Genomic DNA, 17,668 nt, shown 5'->3' with positions numbered 1-17,668 from the left:
GACGGCGTTACCTCTATACAGACAAGACAGTGCAATATTTATGTTTACCGAAGGACTAGTATTGCTTTTTCTCAGTTTCCTCTTCTTCTTCCCCAAACAAAAAAGGTCAATGTCCTGAACCAGACGTCTATCACCATGGTAACTAGTGTTGGATTACATCATGTTGTAATTTCATAGCAGGAGGGATTTAGACTCCTGTGTAACCATTTGTCAAAGTCAAAGTCAAAGTTGCTAACGTTCTGACTCCCAGAGTATAGGCAGGAAATTCGGGGGGGGGGGTTACGGATCCAAAAGCTGGGACGTGTGCCTATTGAACAAAAGAAAGGGCTGACATTCTAGATCTGATGTTATTTTTCTATTGTGCCAAAAATGTCCAAAAGTGGCCTGACTTTTAGTGGTCAGTGGCCATTGGGACACTTAATTTCAAGGCCTGGTGATGCTTGATTTTCTACTACTGAAATGAACTGATACTCTATGGTAAAATGTTTGCCAGCCTGCTATTTGTATATCTAAGGTGGTATATTAGATACTACTGACAACAGACGTGGTTAAAGGAGGATGGCTTGCTTCAATAACTTTGTGAAATTAAAGTGGTGGTGGTAGATAATGAGTAACATTTAAGTGTTAGATAATGTTGTGTCAATTTTCCAATAATCTCTTACCATATTTTGTGAACAATACTTTGAGTGTGTTGACATACAAATAAAGGCTTACCATTTGTACATGCCTTGGATACAAGTGGTGTAGAATGATAATTCATGTTTTGTCAATCTGGTGACTGTATACAATGTAGACAATTTCAGTAGACCGCTGGTGTACTATTAGTATTTGATATTATCTCGGTGACAGACAGACGCCATGTTTACATGCCATGGTTTCCTATTGTGAAGCAAGTATTTAGTCATAGAGATAGATATCTGTAGTAATGTACTGAGTGTGTCTACAAAGCATTGAATACAGTATGCATGTGTTAGATAGTACTGGAACATCTTGTTATGGCCACATTAAATGAAACATGTGACAACGGGGGCAATACTTTAAAATGACTCAATTTTGCTAACATACATGTTGGCATCATTTGAAATGATAACATTATCCAAACAAATGGCAAATTTATAGGGTTTGAATTTGCCCTTTGGAAGTTCCAACTTAATTATTCTTAAATGCTGTAGTTTGCTTGCACCAAAAAAGATGTAGACCAGAAAGAGATTTAAGACTCAAGTAACTCCATATTTTTCATATCATTTTGTAAGTGGCATTACATATTATACACCAATGCTGGTGTGTTTCTTTGTAAGAGATGAACTAGGTCCAACTGACAGCAGAAGTTCGAAAGATATTACAGGTATGTGTAAAATCATTTTCACCAGTCAGAGAGTGCTATTTTACAGTCTTAAAGTGCCACAGCCCGTCATTTAGGTAGTGCACATTCTCAACCCCAACTCCTTTGTTTATGGATGCTCTGTAAAACAAAACAGAAAGGTTATCAGCATGATAAAAAGATGATGTTATATCAGTAGCATACATTTTGAAGGTAGCAAAATATCATTGTGCCACTTCCTCAAGGAATCTGTTACAATATGAGCAATATTGTAATTTGATCAACTGAGACACCCACGAGTGATTGTTTGCATGTATCAGTGTTATACATACATGTCTGCTGTTGACATCTTCAGAATCCCTACTGCCAGTGCATGCTCCTTTCCCTCTGCCATTATTGCCTGAAGGCACTGTTAAGGACTCTTCTTGGTCAAAAACAAAAGATGTGCATAAGTACATTACAATTTCTTTTAAAAATACACAAAAAGTGTCTACAAAGAGGACCTCGCAACTCTGTTGTGTTAGTCACTGACAAAACGTGGTGGACGCTACCTGAAACGTCTGACAGTTTTCAAAATACTGTATAATTATCCAATTGCTTGAGTGACTGTTTTCTTGAGTATCCGTACAGTGTTGTGTTCTGTGGTGCTTTGTTGAGCAGTGTTGTGCTGCACTGTACTGGGTCATGCTGTAATGTGTTGTTTTGTATATGAATTTTATTGTGTTGTAGGACCACACTGATTTAAGTTTATGGACAACATCCATGCAAGCATTAATTTTCACCTGTTCTGCTCTGGCCTGGGTGCCATCCTCCGTGGGCTATGGTAACTAGCAACAATAGGGAGCCGGCAGTGACTACAGAACATGGCATTCAGGCTGCCGAAGCTCCACAGAACTCAAGAACTCAGTACAGTGCCAACTCAAAAATGCCGCAAAAGGCCAGCATATGCCGACTTGTCATAAAGTCACCATGTACTACCGCAAATTCACAATCCAAGCTTTGTGTCCCTGTGGTTTAGTAGCATTTTTTTTTAATTTGCCCACACGCACTAGTTTGGGGGTCTTCAGAGGATGTCATCCATAAAATTAAGTCAGTGTGGCCTAAACAAGAATCAAAACAGCAGGTCCATCTCTACAGAAGGATACGACCACAGTGTCCTTGTCTGCAGGAGCCATCTTCCCTCCCGGTGAGGTGAGTCCAGGACACATGATGTTAGCTCCACTCAACACAAACCTGATGGCACCCTTATCAACCTGCTGGTGGGACAACAGGATTGGGTCTGGAAAACAACATGTAAGAAATTATGTTAAAATATCCTGAATGCAATTTGACGTGTGTATGTGTGCTGTATACACTTGTGTATCTTTGGGACATGAATTCCAGATCGTTGGAAAATATGTATTACATGTATATCATTATCTTATTAAGACATATTGTTTTCCCTCATGTTTCTTATCCTCCTTCTTGTTCTTCCTGTCATATTTCTTCAAAGGGATTCAACTCTGCCATTTTTGGGGCAAATAACATGAACTTTGGCATGAAGGTACATGCAGAGTGGGCAAATACCCCTGACGTTTTTTTTTAATTTTTTTTATACAGGCTTTTAAATTTGTTTTATTTTTTTTCAAAACATTGAAATAAAGATGTAGAAATTCAAAATTTAATGGAGGTGTATTCCCTCTCCCATTCATTGAACTGCTAACTTTGAGTTTGACTTGAGAGAAAATTACAGAAACTGCCACTGCTAGCTAACAGTAACAAAGGAATAATGAAAGTTATAAAGAAAAGATGAGTGACTCACACTTATGTAGTAGTCTTAGTGTGGGCATGAAGGGTCCATCCCTCTGTCTGAAGAACAGCAGTTCATTTCCTATGGCAATGATCTCTACATGGTCATGGCTGCAAGAGAAATGATCACGGAAAATAGTCTTATAACAAAACAGTTCACTGAGTGACGGACACCGACCGAAAAAAAATGAAAAATGTCAAAATCTTTGCCCCAAATCTACCTGACAACCGTTGTGTATGCAGCTCGTCTCCAATCTAAATTGCTTACCATTTTTTTTTATTGTCAAATATAATGAAGTTGTGTTGCATAGTTCAGCTGTAATAGAGGTCTTGTTGGGTGTATGTTGAAATAGGTTCACAGAAATCCTTAATTTTCAAACCTGTTACTACTAGTACTACTACTATTGTACTAGAGTTTCAAAACACATTTACTACACAGTCACCATACATACACATTTATTATGTAAATGAATCCCTCCTAACTTATTTGAATCAAGATAATTGTGTTAGAAATCTGTTCCGCAAGTTGGTCAATAATACACTACATTTCCACCATCTCACCACTTGACTATTTTCATGGCCTCCTTCTTGGGTACTATCTGGTTGAGGTAGTCCTCACAGTGACCGTACTCGTCCAGCAGCTTGGCTCTGATCCCACGCTGAGCTGACGACTTCAGCTGGGTCACTCCTGTCACACTCTCCTTCTCCTCAAACCTGCAGGTTTAGAGATGATGTGATTTGTGATTTGTTCATTTGCACATATACAATGGAATACATAATCAAACTAGAAAGGTAAAATTTGCAAAGCAAATGCATAATGTTTACCTTCCCATATGGCCTGTTCTGTCCTTAATTCTTACTCAAATACATTCATATATATGGTCAGACAGGAGTATAAATCCCTCCTACTGTAAAATTGCAACATTATGTAACCCAACACCAGTTACCATGGTGAGAGACATCAACAAACCAGGTCATTGGCCAGGTCAGAGGTGTGTTTGGAACGGAAGAAGAAGAGGAAACGTAGCAAAAACAATAAGTTTTCCTTCTGTAAACATAATTATTTAAATAAAAAATGGACTTTTGCACTATTGACAGGGCTATCCTGTCAATAAGAGAAGTGAAATGATCCTGTCAATAAGAGAAGTGAAATGATCCTGTCAATAATGTAGAAGTCAAACGATCCTGTCAAACGATCCTGTCAATAACAGAAGTCAAACGATCCTGTCAAACTGTCAATAACAGAAGTCAAACGATCCTGTCAATAACAGACGTCAAACGATCCTGTCAATAACAGACGTCAAACGATCCTGTCAATAGTGCAAAATTTTCTGTTATTGACAGCATGGTCCTGTCAATAGAAAGTTATACTGTCAAGTTATAACGTTAGATCTAAAATTGTAGAAAAAATAGAATGATTAGGTCAGGCTAAGGTTGAAGAGGACAAAAAATAGAACCAAACTCATATATTTTCTAAATCAGTAACCATTTTCTAAATCAGTAATGCATACCCAGGGAATATATAATGTACCATATGCATCTCTGAAGCTGAAGTTCTTTACAAGAGCATGTACGAAAGCAGCAGTGCACATGCTGATCGACTGGCAGCAGTTTACTTTATGTTACTGAAGTATTCACTGAAGTAAAAGCTATACCTACGTGACCTATGTTACTCATAGCATATGTTTTAAACATCAGAGTTGTGAAATATACTTACTTTTTAAACATTTTCTTGGTTGGTTGTCACTCCACTCCTCGCGAAATCTTCGCATAGGACCAGCCTGGTTTGAGGCAAAATTTTGTCGTAAAATCGAAATAGATGTCGCAAAATTCAACAGGCCCGATTATTTGGAGCACTACACTTTTGAAGAGGGGGGATATGAGAAACAAGTTTATTTCCATTATATACAAATAACTCGGTATCAAATGCTTCAAAAGTTACAGCATAGACTTAATCTACATGTAATATGGGAAGCAGATGTATAAAGCTACTTCAGATACATATTTTTGCATATAAAAAATTCTGACGTCAGAAAGTGGGATGTTCCATATTTCGCGATGGCGGAACATGGAGGTTTGGTGAACTTCAAGAGTTCTCGAGTTTACGAGACGGAAAAGGCGGTCAAAAGGCAGGCTAGAGAGCAGCTACTGGTCAAGGTGAGAGGCGAAGACCTAAGGTTGTACAACGTCTACTGAGAAACTGTTTGAATGTCTCAGTTAATTTGTTTTGGACGTTTGTTTACGTGGAGAGGAGTGGGGAGGGGGGCTGTGTGTAAAACGTTTGTTGTGCGTCGTTGCCGTTGCGTATAAATTATTATAAGTTGATTCAATGTACTTATAAGTTGATTCGTACATTGTATGTAGGTTTATTTCGTTGTATTTGTCAGTATGTCTACATGTTGTGTTAGACCTTACGAAAGTCGCTGTACTTTTGTTGTGCGTTGTGTCAATTATAAAGTTCTCTCTATAATACTAGTAGTTGGTTTGACCTGAAAAATCATCATCATCATCATCTTCGCCGCTGTCAGACCTGAAAAATGGTGAAATATGAACCGGAATAATACCAAAATTGACAATCTAAACGGAGGATACATTGGCTTTTTACACACCTTGAAAAATTATGTACTTTCCCCTTTAGATACTAAACATGATTTTGTTTCTTGACATCATTTTCCCGTTCGTGATTTTTCTCTAAGGCAAAAGAGAAGCATGAGAAAGAAGAGAGGAGGAAGGAGAGAAAGCGGAGGACAGGGGAAGATGTCTGGATGCTGCCGGCTGTCAACAAACGATTGGCTACAGAGGTAAGAAAAAGACTAACAAAGATCAGAGCTTTTCAGACTCCTGGGAAGCAGTTTGTGACTTTCGAGTTCACCCCATTTCCTATGTCTGACCTTTTAACTCCTGTCATTCTGCCGGTCAATCATCTCCCACATGTTGGTAACCTACTTTTATTAAGTTTACCCAATTTCCAGTGTCTGACCTTTTGACATTCTGCATTTTATGTTCCTCTTACCCATGTGCTGGCATTCTTCACTCTTCAAGTCTAAGGTCAACAAACATGATTAACATCTGTCCTCACTGGCTGTACTGTAACCCAAAACATTTTAAGTGGCTCCCATGAGCCTTGTTTTGTGGTGACCCATGAAGTAAATAAATTTTAAAAATCTACACTCATTATCATCGAGGACACCACCAGATGTCATCTCGGGAAGCTGTATGGATCCTACTTTATCCAGATGAACAGATACACAAACCCACAGCTCAGCCACCCAAAGCAATACTTCCATACCTGGTAGTACTGACACATCAAATTGTGTGTATCATACATGTACTAGTAGTGGCCATACTGACACCATCTTTACCACATAGGTCATAATGTCCTTGTGTGTCTTCCAGGAGGAGAGCCTGAAGCCCAAGAAACACAAGAAAGAGAAAAAGAAGCACAAAAAACACAAGAAACAGAAGAAAAGGAAGAGGAATGACTCGAGCAGTGGCTCTGAGGTAGGACAAAAAGTGGAATGCTTGGAAATCAAGCTTTCAGGCATGGGGAAAGTTAATGTCCATTCTGACATAGTGTCAATTTATAACTTATATGAAAAGGAGCACAATGATAAATCAAGTCTACAAACCTGAAGATCAGATACTGTGGCATATACAACACAAAAAGATGAGTGACTTTTTAACATAACAGGAATTGACTGAATTCTGAATTTTCTGTGATTTTTGTATTGCATTGAGCTATACTAATTGCCAATAGTGATTTCGCTGTCATTTTGAATGTCCAAACAAGGCATCTGATGGAGAAGTTCAGTGGGTGGAAAGTTCTGCTGACAGGACAGTTGTAGCACCCCCAGTACCAGTACCAGTACCAGTACCGGGGCAGGCAGAGACACAGACAACTGCAGTGGAGGAACCAACCAGGGTAACAAACACTATCCTCACCACCATGCCATTATCTTTTGTAAATTGGAAATATGTTCACTGCTTTACATTACTACAGTACTCAATAGTTTCCAGTCCTTATCATATTTCACTCCATACCGCAGGAGGGAAATATGTTTTTTTTTAACTGTTTCTTCAAAAAGTTAGTAGGTCACTACTTCTTTTCCCTTTCTATGGGTTGACCTTTTTTCATAGTCTATGTAACTTTTGTAAGTATGCCTGCCTCATGTTTCTGTGTTTCAGTCTCCCTATTTGTTAGTCATTAGGCCACACCGACTTAAATTTATGGATGACATCCACGCGCATTGATTTTTGCCTGTTGCCCTAAAAAAAAAATCACCTCCACCGAGGCTCTGGCCTGGCTCTAGGCCTGTGTAGCCCATGATAGTCAGCGACAATACGGAGCCGGGCACCCAGGCTATCGAATTCGAAGCTCCACGACTCAAGAACTCAGTCCATAAGTACAGTACCGATTCATAAGTGCTGCAAAAAGCCAGCATGTGCCGTCTTGTCGTATACGTCGCTAAGTACTGTCACGAATTCACAATACCAGCTTTGTATTCCTGTGGTTTAGTAGCATTTTTATTTTTGGCCAGAATTTTTTTTTTATTCGCCCGCGCGCACTAGTTTGGGGGTCTTCAGAGGATGTCATCCATAAAATTAAGTCAGTGTGGCCTTATGAAGAACTGTATACAATTGTATCTCTTGTCTTTTTCATTGGCCATTCAGTATTAGAGCCTTGAACTTGTCATTATTTGTTCCAGAGAGATGATTGGATGATGGCATCCTTTGACCTGGTTCCCACAGTATCACAAAAGGATCTGAAGCAGCAGAGGAAGGAGGAGAGGGAGAAAGAGAAAGAGAAGAACAAGTCCCTGTCATGTGTAGATGCGGTCAGTACTTCATTTTTACTTCAGCATTAAAAACATTTGTTACAGCTACTCTACATTATACTATGAAAGTTCATCTGTGTTGGTAGTTACACGTTTAAAGTTAAAACTTTTGGTCCAACACAAAAAATTCTCTCACCTAGAGCTTTCGACCAGTCACTCTGGTCTTCCTCAGTAGGTTGTCTTGCTCAGTGTTGGACCAAAAGTTTTAACTTTAAACGTACTCTACATTATATTAAGTAATTTTGTTTTTACATGTATTTTCCTAAAATGTTTCCATTTAAAATGACATACTGGATTTGTTTCATTGTTGTTGTCTCCCCCAGCCTGGACAGCATGCAAAAGAACTGAACCCCTACTGGAAAGATGGAGGAACTGGTCTGCCAGAGGAGGCACCAAGCAACAAGGATGGTCCCAAACGCACAGGTAGGAGGCAAGGAATGATTCTGAAGAGAAGGAGATAAGAGGAGGGAGGTTGAGAGAACTTCAATGTGGCATAGATAGAACATTTGACAGGCATATTGTATATATCTGTTGCCTTTGTATTACTTAAAGTCATGCTGTTTACTGAGATACTACGGTGTAGAGTCCCACTTAAGTGAAGGATTTATGTGTAAGGGGTACCCGTACCTACCAGTGTAATGGTGTAGTTTCCATGCATTCCACTAGAGGGGGCAGCTGTTTGGATGTCATATCTTTCGTGAAGATATGAATGGGGGGATCTGTGTAGCCTGACGTGCCTGCTAGGCCAGGTAGACAGGCAAGGTAGCCAGGCTCGGCAGGCACCCAGTTTTTTCTATAAACCCCTTATAAGTGAAAGGTAATTGTGTTTCCTTCTCAGTGAGTGTGTTTGATGGAGGTGCAGACTGGCTGAGGAGGCAGTACAGGAGAGCCAAGGAACAGGCAGAGGAGGAAGGCAGGCCATTTGAAGACATTGTAGAGCAAAGATGGGGGGTAAGACACCTACTTTATATCATCTGAACAATCATGTAGACTGGCTTATTGTGGAAAGAACTGTAGAAACTTTAGCTGTTTGTTTGTTTGTTGTTTGTTTGTTTGTTTATCCAGAAGAACACATGTCGTTCAAAGGTTGCTGGGGAAAAAAAAACCCCAAACAAATTCATTAACAAAATGAACTCAAGATTAACAAAGGTATCAAATAACGCAGGTTACAAATTGAATACAAAATCAAAGTAACTTATTATAATAAATAACATAAGATAAACAATTTGTGAGGTCTAAATCCATTGTTTTTTCAACCTTCATTTAACCTTAAAGTTATACTGTCAGCCGTGGCTGCTTTTCAAGTGGATTGTTCTGACAGGCTTATTTCACTCTGGCTCTGCATACTGAAAAGTCAAGAATTCTGCATGTTTAAAGTTAAAACTTTTGATCCAACATAAAAATTCTCTCACCTAGAGCTTTGGACCAGTCACTCTAGATCTGGTCTTCCTCAGTAGACTGACCCAGTGAAGCTTGTCACGTGTCTTCTTTGAATTGTGATGTCAACACTGGGTCAAAGGTATCTGGTAGACTATGTTGACCCCCGTCGCAGTTCAATGTAGGGTGATGGGCCCTGATGTATATATGGCTTCCTTCACCCCTCTCAAGAAATAGTCTTGTGAGAATTTTTGTGTTGGATCAAAAGTTTTAACTTTAAACATATATCTACCAACACAGATGAACTCTCTTGATAGTATAAGAATTCTGCATCTTTTAGTCCCTGGAGAAGTTCCAGCAGATGTTGGCAGTGGCAGAAGAGAAGGAAAGAGAACAGAGGTCATCTCAAGGTGGTGAGAGGGACAGAGGTCAGGGGTCAGACTGGGAGAGATGGAGAAAACCTGCATCAGCAGACAGGGGAAGTCATGGAGACAAGCACAGGTATGTGGTACCATGATCACTCACTCACTCACTGTCCGGTTTATCGTCTGTTGTTCCCTGTCTTCCGAGGGTTAGACATGCTTGCACAATACATCTGGGGCTTGATGGCAGCACGCCACTTGTCTCTGTCCAGTGGGTTGATTTTATCTAAGTTCAGGTTCAGGTCCCGTATGTTGTCGTACCATTTCCTTCTAGGGCGGCCAGGGGGGTTTGGACCCTCCACATCCAGTGTGAGGATCCTCTTCGGCCATTTGTCCCTGTCCTTTCTCTGGAGGTGGCCATACCATCTAAGTCTGTTGTACCTAACTGTGTCCTGTATGCTATGGACTCCAAGCCGCATATGTAGCTGTTCAGTTGACTGGCAGTCTGCCAGTTTCCTGGAGCACATCCATCTTACCATGGCCCTGTCGCTCCGTGCCAGTCTCTTCATGTCTTCTGCTGTCACGGGCCATGTCTCAGAAGCGTAGAGTAAGACGCTTCTGACACAGGAGTTGAAGACATGCCCACTGTTTCTAAGAGGTATGTAGCTGTTCGTGAGGATTGGGAGAAGCTCATGGAAGCTTTTCCAGGCTGACTTAATCCTGGCAGTCACTGCATCAGAGCAGCCCCCAGACTGGCTTATCATGTGATATCATCTGTATCATCTTTATACATAGGAAATTATATAAACATCACCCAAATCATTTTTTATTGAAAGTTCACAGGGCTTGAAATTCAATTTTTGGAGTAGGTGCACTGCTGCACCCAACCTAAAAAAATTAGGTGCACAAAAAAAATTTTGGGTGCACCACATGAAACAAAACCTAATTACAGATCTTACAGCTCCTCTTCTGAGTTTGAATATGAAATGGGAGCTACCGGTAGCTTCAAAATCTTAAACAAGTACTTCAAGAAAGATTTTATTATTTTCTGACACTTAAACACCAACAATATCCTGCATACTATTATACAATATGTAAAAAAATACCTACAAAAATATTTGATTTGGACAGAATTTGATGCACAGCTCCAATTTTGGGTGCACTAAGCTGCACATGCACCCAGTATTTTAAGCCCTGGTTCATGTTGTTAATTGTTGTAACATACTGGTAATTCAACGTATAAACTTCATAAAGTCCCTTTGATTTTTTTAGGTATGATAGACGTGAGAAGGAAAGATCACATGAGAGAGATGGGGAAAGAAGAAAGTCACCAGAAGAAGACAGAAGAACACACTCTCACAAAGACTACAGCAGGGACCGGGATAACTATACAAGAAGGGAACACAGTAGAAAAGATGGTGAACCAAGTAGAAGTAAAGAAGACAGAGGTAGCAGGGACAATAGAAAACATGACAGAGACTCATACAGAGAGAGACCCTCAAGCAAGTACAGTAGTTCAAAGTTCTCTGGGCTGTTTAAGAAACCAGCAGAAGATCAAAAGGACACATCTTCACTTTCCACCTGGTCTAAGAGAGCATCACCTGAGAGAAAGGACAGGGACGAAAGAATACCTGGCTGGAAAAAGAAAGCATTTAAGAAACCTGGCGAGGATACTGTCACTTGTACAGAGTCCATTCAAGCTTCAGCTACTGACAGGTCAACTACAAATTCCCAAAGCATGCCAAGAGCTAGTAGTAGTAGTACAACTAGTAGTGGTAGTAGTAGTAGTGCCCCCTCCTGGAAGAAGAAGGAACTGCAGCAGCCTGAGAACCCTAGAGACTCAGAGTCCAGTTCAAGTGACAGTTCATCTGAAGATGAGGACAGGTCTCCGTCCCCCCCAGTGAGGATCCTATCAGAAGAAGAGATGAACAGTTTGGGGGCCAAACTGGTGAAGGCTGAATTGATGGGAAATGAGGAACTGGCAGCCAAGATTAAAATGCAGCTAGAACAGGCCAGGAAGGCAAAGGAAGCTCAACCTAAGGTCTGTATGACTCCTGAGTTTTTGTCATAACTTTTCCAGCAAAAGAATTTATCTTCCTAGTTAGTGTATTCTTGATAGATGATTCATGTTCTGTCATTTTTTCAGTGGTACTTTTTTCATTGTTCTACAATATTGCAGAATGTCAAAATTTTGTTCTGCTATTTGGAAATACATTGTTTGTACACCCTGCAAATATACAATGTACACTTAAAAGTCTGTATGTAAACCAATGGCATATACAAAATTGCATGTTTTACATTTTTCATGCAATTTGAAAAATGCATATTGCAAAAATTAGTTCAATGTATATTATAGAGTGAGTAGCTTAAAACACAAATTTAAAGCTCTTTTAAAAACACCATTGAACCCCAAGCCTGATTTTTTTCAGTCTGCAAAATGCAGGTTGCCTAATTTTTCTTCTGCAATTATATTGAAAAGGTCTCTGCAGTTGCAAAATGCAGACTGCAGATGGGTATTTCTAACACTGTTTGTTCATATTAGAAAAACAGGTTTATTCTTTATACATGTACATGTACCAACCTAGATCTTTCATTTTTATGTTTACCGAAGGAAAACATACTGTTTTTGCTACGTTTCTTCTTCTTCTTCTCCAAACAGTGACCTCTGACCTGACTGAATCAGACTCTCTCTCACCATGGTAACTGGTGTTGAGTTACATCATGTTGCAATTTTTATTGTAGGAGGGATTTAGACTTCTGTCTCCATATATCATATACATGTATGTAAATGTGTTTGAGTAGGAATTAACAGAGCAGACCATATGCGAAGGTAAACATTATGCATTTGCTTTGCAAATGTTACTTTTCTAGTATACCTTTTATCCCTTGTTGATATACATGTATGACATAGTTTTGATGTTACTGACTCTTTGCTGTTGATGTCACAGATGCCAGTCAGACAAGACGGCAGGCCCAGTGTTAGGAGAGGTGAGGAGGAGGTCATCCTGACAAGAACAGATAACACTGGTCGTAGCTGGCCTCTACCGGAGGTACAGGACTCATCAGGCAAGGGCAGGAGGAGGAAGACTAAGAAGGTGAGACATTTACTTTTTTAATTTGATGGAAAGGTCTGGTAAAGATCAAGACTACTGATGGTGATAGTTCTTCAACACTGATTAAAGCTGGTGCAGGGGAGACAGTACTATTACCTTTGGCCATAGAAACCTATGGTTAAATGCACTGAAACAGGACAGCAGTAAACAAACCCTACTTTTGACCTAATTTTCTCATGTATACTTTCGCCCTGGACAGGCAAGACCTCATCATTCAGGTCTCATTATGCTCACTAAACTGGTGAAATGAACAAAATTTGACCAAAGTAGGAAAGTTTAGGTTTAGACCCTACCTGTTCCTTCTAGCCCAAAAATCTCCAAACTGGACCATAATTTTCAAGAGAAAAAAAGATTTTCAAAGATATTAACTAGGGACTACAATCATGTTCCCATTTTGGGGCTACTACTGCGCAACGCAATAGTGACGTCTGCCCCACATGGTGTGATACACAGAAGGGCGGTTATACCGGCTATACTCATTCAGATACAGATATCACCAGGCTTTGTTTTTGTTTTTGTTACAGATTGAGACTCATGACAAGTCAGGCACACGGCAGCGGTACTTTGAGGATGATGACCAGCATGACCTGACGTCCATGGCCCAGCAGGAGCGCAGGACCACAGCCGCTGATCAGAACGCCATGTACGCCAGGATGGCTGCCAAGGTACGGTCTCAGTTAGTGTTGTGTACCGGTTCACTAGACTGGTTTCGGACTCGTTCAGGTTCAAGTCCAAAAAAAAATTAAATTACAGAACCGATTCCGGACTCATTACAACAAAAACCCAGGTATGTCACATACCCCTTTTCTTTCCAAACCACCTAAAACCTTCTGTAGATAGCAAAATCTGTGCTGCAAAATGAAGAAAACATTGCCATCGGGCATCGTCAAGTGTCGGCCTCCATGTTATGTGGCCAAAGTTTTGCCCAAACAACATTGCAAGGTTGCCAACATGCAATTTTGTATATGACATGGGTTTAGGTCCGGATTTTTGGTCAACGTTGCATTAGAATTTTGCCTGTTGCAGAGGATATTTTTACGACACATTTGGAAACTACAGACGGGATGTTAACCTTATATGTGACCGAGTATGAGACACATTATACGTGACGTTCTGCCGAAGTGCTATGCACACTACATGTACATTACGGGTTTCACACATGTGCAGTACGTTCTGCCAACGTGCTACCACTACCTACCTATGCAGTAGAAGGTCTTATACTGTCTGTAGCACTAGCCTGATATCCAGTCTGATTCGTGATTCGCAAGAGCTCTGTCCCGCCCACCTCACATAGGTTTCCCAGTGTGTATTTCACGAGAGATTGATTAGCCCTCCATCCCCAAGCATACTGTCTCTTATTAGAGTAACACTCCTACCGGGACGGCCTGTTGCACTGGGCGGGGGAAGCTATTAGAGCCCCCGAAGGCACAACCTGCCTGAACACCCCAATACCCCCAAACACGTAAGACTGGATACATGTACCAAGCTACTGTAGCACTTGCCACTAAGAAATAAAGTCAAACATTTTGTTCTCCCCTGTCCAGTTTTCCAACAAGCCAGACTTCACGTTGGATGACATGTTTGAGTCGTCCGTGGCCAACAAGGGTACGGCGAAGAAGGCGGAGGAACGGGAGCGTCAGGTGGCCATGGCAGAGCACCGTCGCCAGGCCACCAGGCTGGACAAGTGTCGCTTCTGCTTCGAGAACCCGGAAGTCCCCAAGCACCTCATCATCGCTATTGGAAAGAAGGTACAGATGATTAAACATGGGCTTTGATATGGTGGATACTGACCTTTAGGCTACACCAATTTAATTTGTTGGTTCTCGCATTCGCCTCTTCATTTTTTTCTGATTTGCAAAAAAAAAAATTCTGAATCAACTCAAAAATGCTCATATTTTGCTCCCAACAGTTGAGGAAAGTCTTTTTCTTCCTAGGTGTTACAGTTTTTCCATCTATCAATGCAGTGGTTTGATTAAAAGTTCAAAATTTATTGTTTAAATATTAACCCAGCCTTTTGTGTCGACTTCATGGCTCCTATCGTAGCATTTGGGGCTATAAGAGAATGCCTAGACCTGTTTTATTTTTTTTTGCCCTAGCTATCGCTTCATATTTTTACTGAAAAAATCCAAGAACCAACAAATTATATTGGTGTGGCCCTATCTGTGCCTTTCACTTCACTTTATTTATTTATACAGGGAATTGGACTCAGGTCATTGACCTGTTTTTCAGACAATCCTGTTTTTTTTTTTAAAACAACACAATGCAATCACAATAACAACAATTACAACATATACAGTTATTCTACCAAAATACATTATACATATCATGCATTTTCAGGTGTACCTGACACTGCCGAGTCTGAAGTCGCTGACAGAGGGCCACTGCCTGCTGGTGCCCATGCAGCACGTCAACTCTGGTACTACCATGGATGAGGATGTGTGGGCTGAAATACAGGTAGGACAGCTGGGACAGTCAGGCAGCTTTGACAGTAATGACCTTGAGTTAGACAGACTAGGTCTCATGACCAACTAGACAGACAAGGTAGTTTGGGTCAAAAGCAAAATGAGCATTTTCTGAGCTTATGAAATAAAGACTAAGCTTTAACTTCCAACACTGACTAACAAAATATTGGGACTTACCCCATTTTAATTTTCGGTTTACTCCATCAACCTTGTTCACGGAATGGACCCGTCTATTCTTGGAACGTGACTTGAGCTTTTCTGAGCTTGTTAGTCAAGATTCTCGCTCTACAGTTACTCAAAGTTAATCTTGTAGTACCTTTTTTGTCTTGATGGCTGATTGATTTTGTGGTTGTCTTTGTTGCTTTCCCTGCATGAATAAAGCCTGCCTAACTAAAACTCCACCTTGTCTTGAACCTCAAAACAAAAGCATATTACATATCATACATTTTCATCACACTTGAAGTGTAGCTGTCAAAGCTAGCTTTTTTAAAAGGCACTTCACCTTCGCTGCTGCCAAGCCGCACAATGTGGGATTATCAGTAGGTTGTGCATGTGTTAGTAACATGTGATCTGGTACATATAAACGAAGGGAAAGAAAGGGATAATCATGAAGGTAATGTAAATAACTGATTTTGTGTGTGCAAAGGACGAGACAAGTGAATTGGTGCATTAGCAATATTTTAAGTATTACATAATACAAGACATGATGGGGTGACTCAATGCAGCAGGGTCCTCGCCAGTTCAGATTTGAACTGGGCAAGAGACCCCGCCTCCAACGCACCAGGCTCAAGTTCGTTCCATTCCCTGATGGTGCGGGGGAAGAACAAGAGCCTGTAGAAGTTGTTTTTGCTTGCGATGGCCTGTGAACCCATCTTTCACCTTCTTCTCCTGCAGGCCTTCCGTCGATGCCTGGTGCAGATGTTCCAGGCTGACGATGACCAGGACTGTGTGTTCATGGAGACGGCCATGAGACTGAACCAGTTCCGCCACACCGCCATCGAGTGTGTTCCCCTGCCGCGCGAGCTGGGAGACATGGCACCCATCTACTTCAAGGTTCAGAAAATCTTATTCTGTACAATTAAACCAGCTCATTCTGAGTGTCGAATTTGTGTCAAAAGCAACAAGTTTGCAAATGAACAGGCTGTTTTTTTTTTGTTATCATGAAAGTTCATTTGTGTTGGTAGTTACATGACTGTTTAGAGTTGACTTTTGATCAATTTACATCAAGTCACCTGGACATTCTGTTTCACTGGACACTGAGAATATTGGACACTGAGCAAAGACTATTTCTTGAGAACGGAGAAAGAGGCTATTTACATCAGGGCCCATCACCCTTCACTCAATTGCGACGGGGGCTGACATCATCTACCAGATACCTTTGACCAACCCAGTGTTGACGTCACACTTCAAAGAAGTAACGTGACAAGCCTCACTGGGTCGGTCTACTGAGAAAGACCAGAGTGACCAGGTCGAAAGCTCTGGGTGAGAGAATTTCTTTGTGTTGGATCAAAAGTCTTCACTCCAAACATGTTTTTTTGTTCTTGTTGCACAGAAAGCCATCATGGAGGCAGATGTAGAGTGGGCCCAGAATAAACGGCTGATCGACCTGAAAGGACGAGATGTCAGGAAAGCAGTGAGTAACTGTTGTTGTTATATCATAGTAATGGATGTATGAGGCAAACTTTGTCATATGCCTCCATTTATTGGTTAAAGGGTTAATTGGTTAAAGAACATGCCCATAGCGTTCGGACAAATCCCCCCACAAGGCTCAAAGGCCCACTTTTGATGTAAAGGTCCAGGGCTCGAAATTAACATTGTCCCAGTGTCAAATGACACTAAATTTTCAGCTTGGGACAATTGAAATTACGTTTCGGGACAATTTGGGGGCAATTGGAAAATTCTGAGACCATCCACGTCATTTGGGAATGCGATCATTCGATTCTTATTGCAGACTGCCGGCAGCCCATAATACACTGACAAACATTTAAATTTGACCAATCAGGGATTTCAAATATCAGGGAGAGGGGCCTCAAAGATGGTGACGTGCCCATGATATTATCTGATTATCATGTATTTCCCTACATATACTAATAAAGTGGACTTAAGTTGTACAAATTCAGTTGTTGTTTTCTTATTGTTGTCACAAACTTATTTCCTGAAAATAGTGAAAATCAGGCTGGGACAGTCCATCCTCAGTTCGGGACAATTGAAATCTATATTCGGGACAATTCTGGGACAGTAGTAAAAAAAGTTAATTTCGAGGCCTGAGGTCCAAGATTTTTCTTTAAAAGATGGACTGATTCGTATCACCAGTGGGGCTGGAATCATAAAAAAACTGCTCTGTCATTGAATAAAAACTTAAGTTATCTCTGATTTTTTTTTCTTTGAAATCCTCTCAAAAATGCAGGAA

At 40.6% G+C, this 17,668-nt stretch overlaps 2 protein-coding genes across 2 annotated transcripts in view; one reads left to right on the top strand and one right to left on the bottom strand.

The window, feature by feature from the left end:
- Window positions 1-801: 801 nt before the first annotated feature.
- On the bottom strand, window positions 802-4,946 carry LOC109487819 (malignant T-cell-amplified sequence 1-like). The gene is made up of 6 exons (XM_019791903.1): window positions 4,827-4,946; window positions 3,671-3,823; window positions 3,123-3,220; window positions 2,467-2,600; window positions 1,654-1,721; window positions 802-1,462 (listed from the first exon to the last, which is right to left on the bottom strand). Exons 1-6 carry the CDS (start codon window positions 4,835-4,837, stop codon window positions 1,381-1,383), a joined length of 546 nt encoding a protein of 181 aa, XP_019647462.1. The 5' UTR covers window positions 4,838-4,946; the 3' UTR covers window positions 802-1,380.
- Window positions 4,947-5,105: 159 nt separating this feature from the next.
- Window positions 5,106-17,668, top strand: part of LOC109487600 (CWF19-like protein 2) — a 14,115-nt gene continuing 1,552 nt past the window's right edge. Inside the window, exons 1-15 of the mRNA XM_019791605.1 lie at window positions 5,106-5,266; window positions 5,806-5,910; window positions 6,506-6,610; window positions 6,900-7,031; window positions 7,816-7,944; window positions 8,268-8,367; window positions 8,783-8,895; window positions 9,662-9,822; window positions 10,956-11,724; window positions 12,632-12,778; window positions 13,321-13,461; window positions 14,341-14,544; window positions 15,134-15,250; window positions 16,153-16,311; window positions 16,811-16,891. Coding sequence (XP_019647164.1) covers window positions 5,168-5,266; window positions 5,806-5,910; window positions 6,506-6,610; window positions 6,900-7,031; window positions 7,816-7,944; window positions 8,268-8,367; window positions 8,783-8,895; window positions 9,662-9,822; window positions 10,956-11,724; window positions 12,632-12,778; window positions 13,321-13,461; window positions 14,341-14,544; window positions 15,134-15,250; window positions 16,153-16,311; window positions 16,811-16,891 — 2,562 coding nt within the window. The 5' untranslated portion in view covers window positions 5,106-5,167. The remainder of the gene's footprint in view (window positions 5,267-5,805; window positions 5,911-6,505; window positions 6,611-6,899; window positions 7,032-7,815; window positions 7,945-8,267; window positions 8,368-8,782; window positions 8,896-9,661; window positions 9,823-10,955; window positions 11,725-12,631; window positions 12,779-13,320; window positions 13,462-14,340; window positions 14,545-15,133; window positions 15,251-16,152; window positions 16,312-16,810; window positions 16,892-17,668) is intronic.

This window comes from Branchiostoma belcheri, unplaced genomic scaffold, assembly GCF_001625305.1.
Source record: "Branchiostoma belcheri isolate BF01 breed outbred unplaced genomic scaffold, Haploidv18h27 scaffold9, whole genome shotgun sequence".
Lineage (NCBI taxonomy): Eukaryota > Metazoa > Chordata > Leptocardii > Amphioxiformes > Branchiostomatidae > Branchiostoma > Branchiostoma belcheri.
Note: the sequence above shows the minus strand (reverse complement) of the source record. Positions and strands in the feature narration are given on the sequence as shown.

Coding starts and splice junctions, on each gene's coding strand:
- LOC109487819 (XM_019791903.1), bottom strand. Junction 3,221..3,670: donor GCCATGAAAATAGTCAAGTG/GTGAGATGGTGG, acceptor TTTCTCTTGCAG/CCATGACCATGTAGAGATCA. Junction 2,601..3,122: donor ACTAAGACTACTACATAAGT/GTGAGTCACTCA, acceptor GTTGTTTTCCAG/ACCCAATCCTGTTGTCCCAC.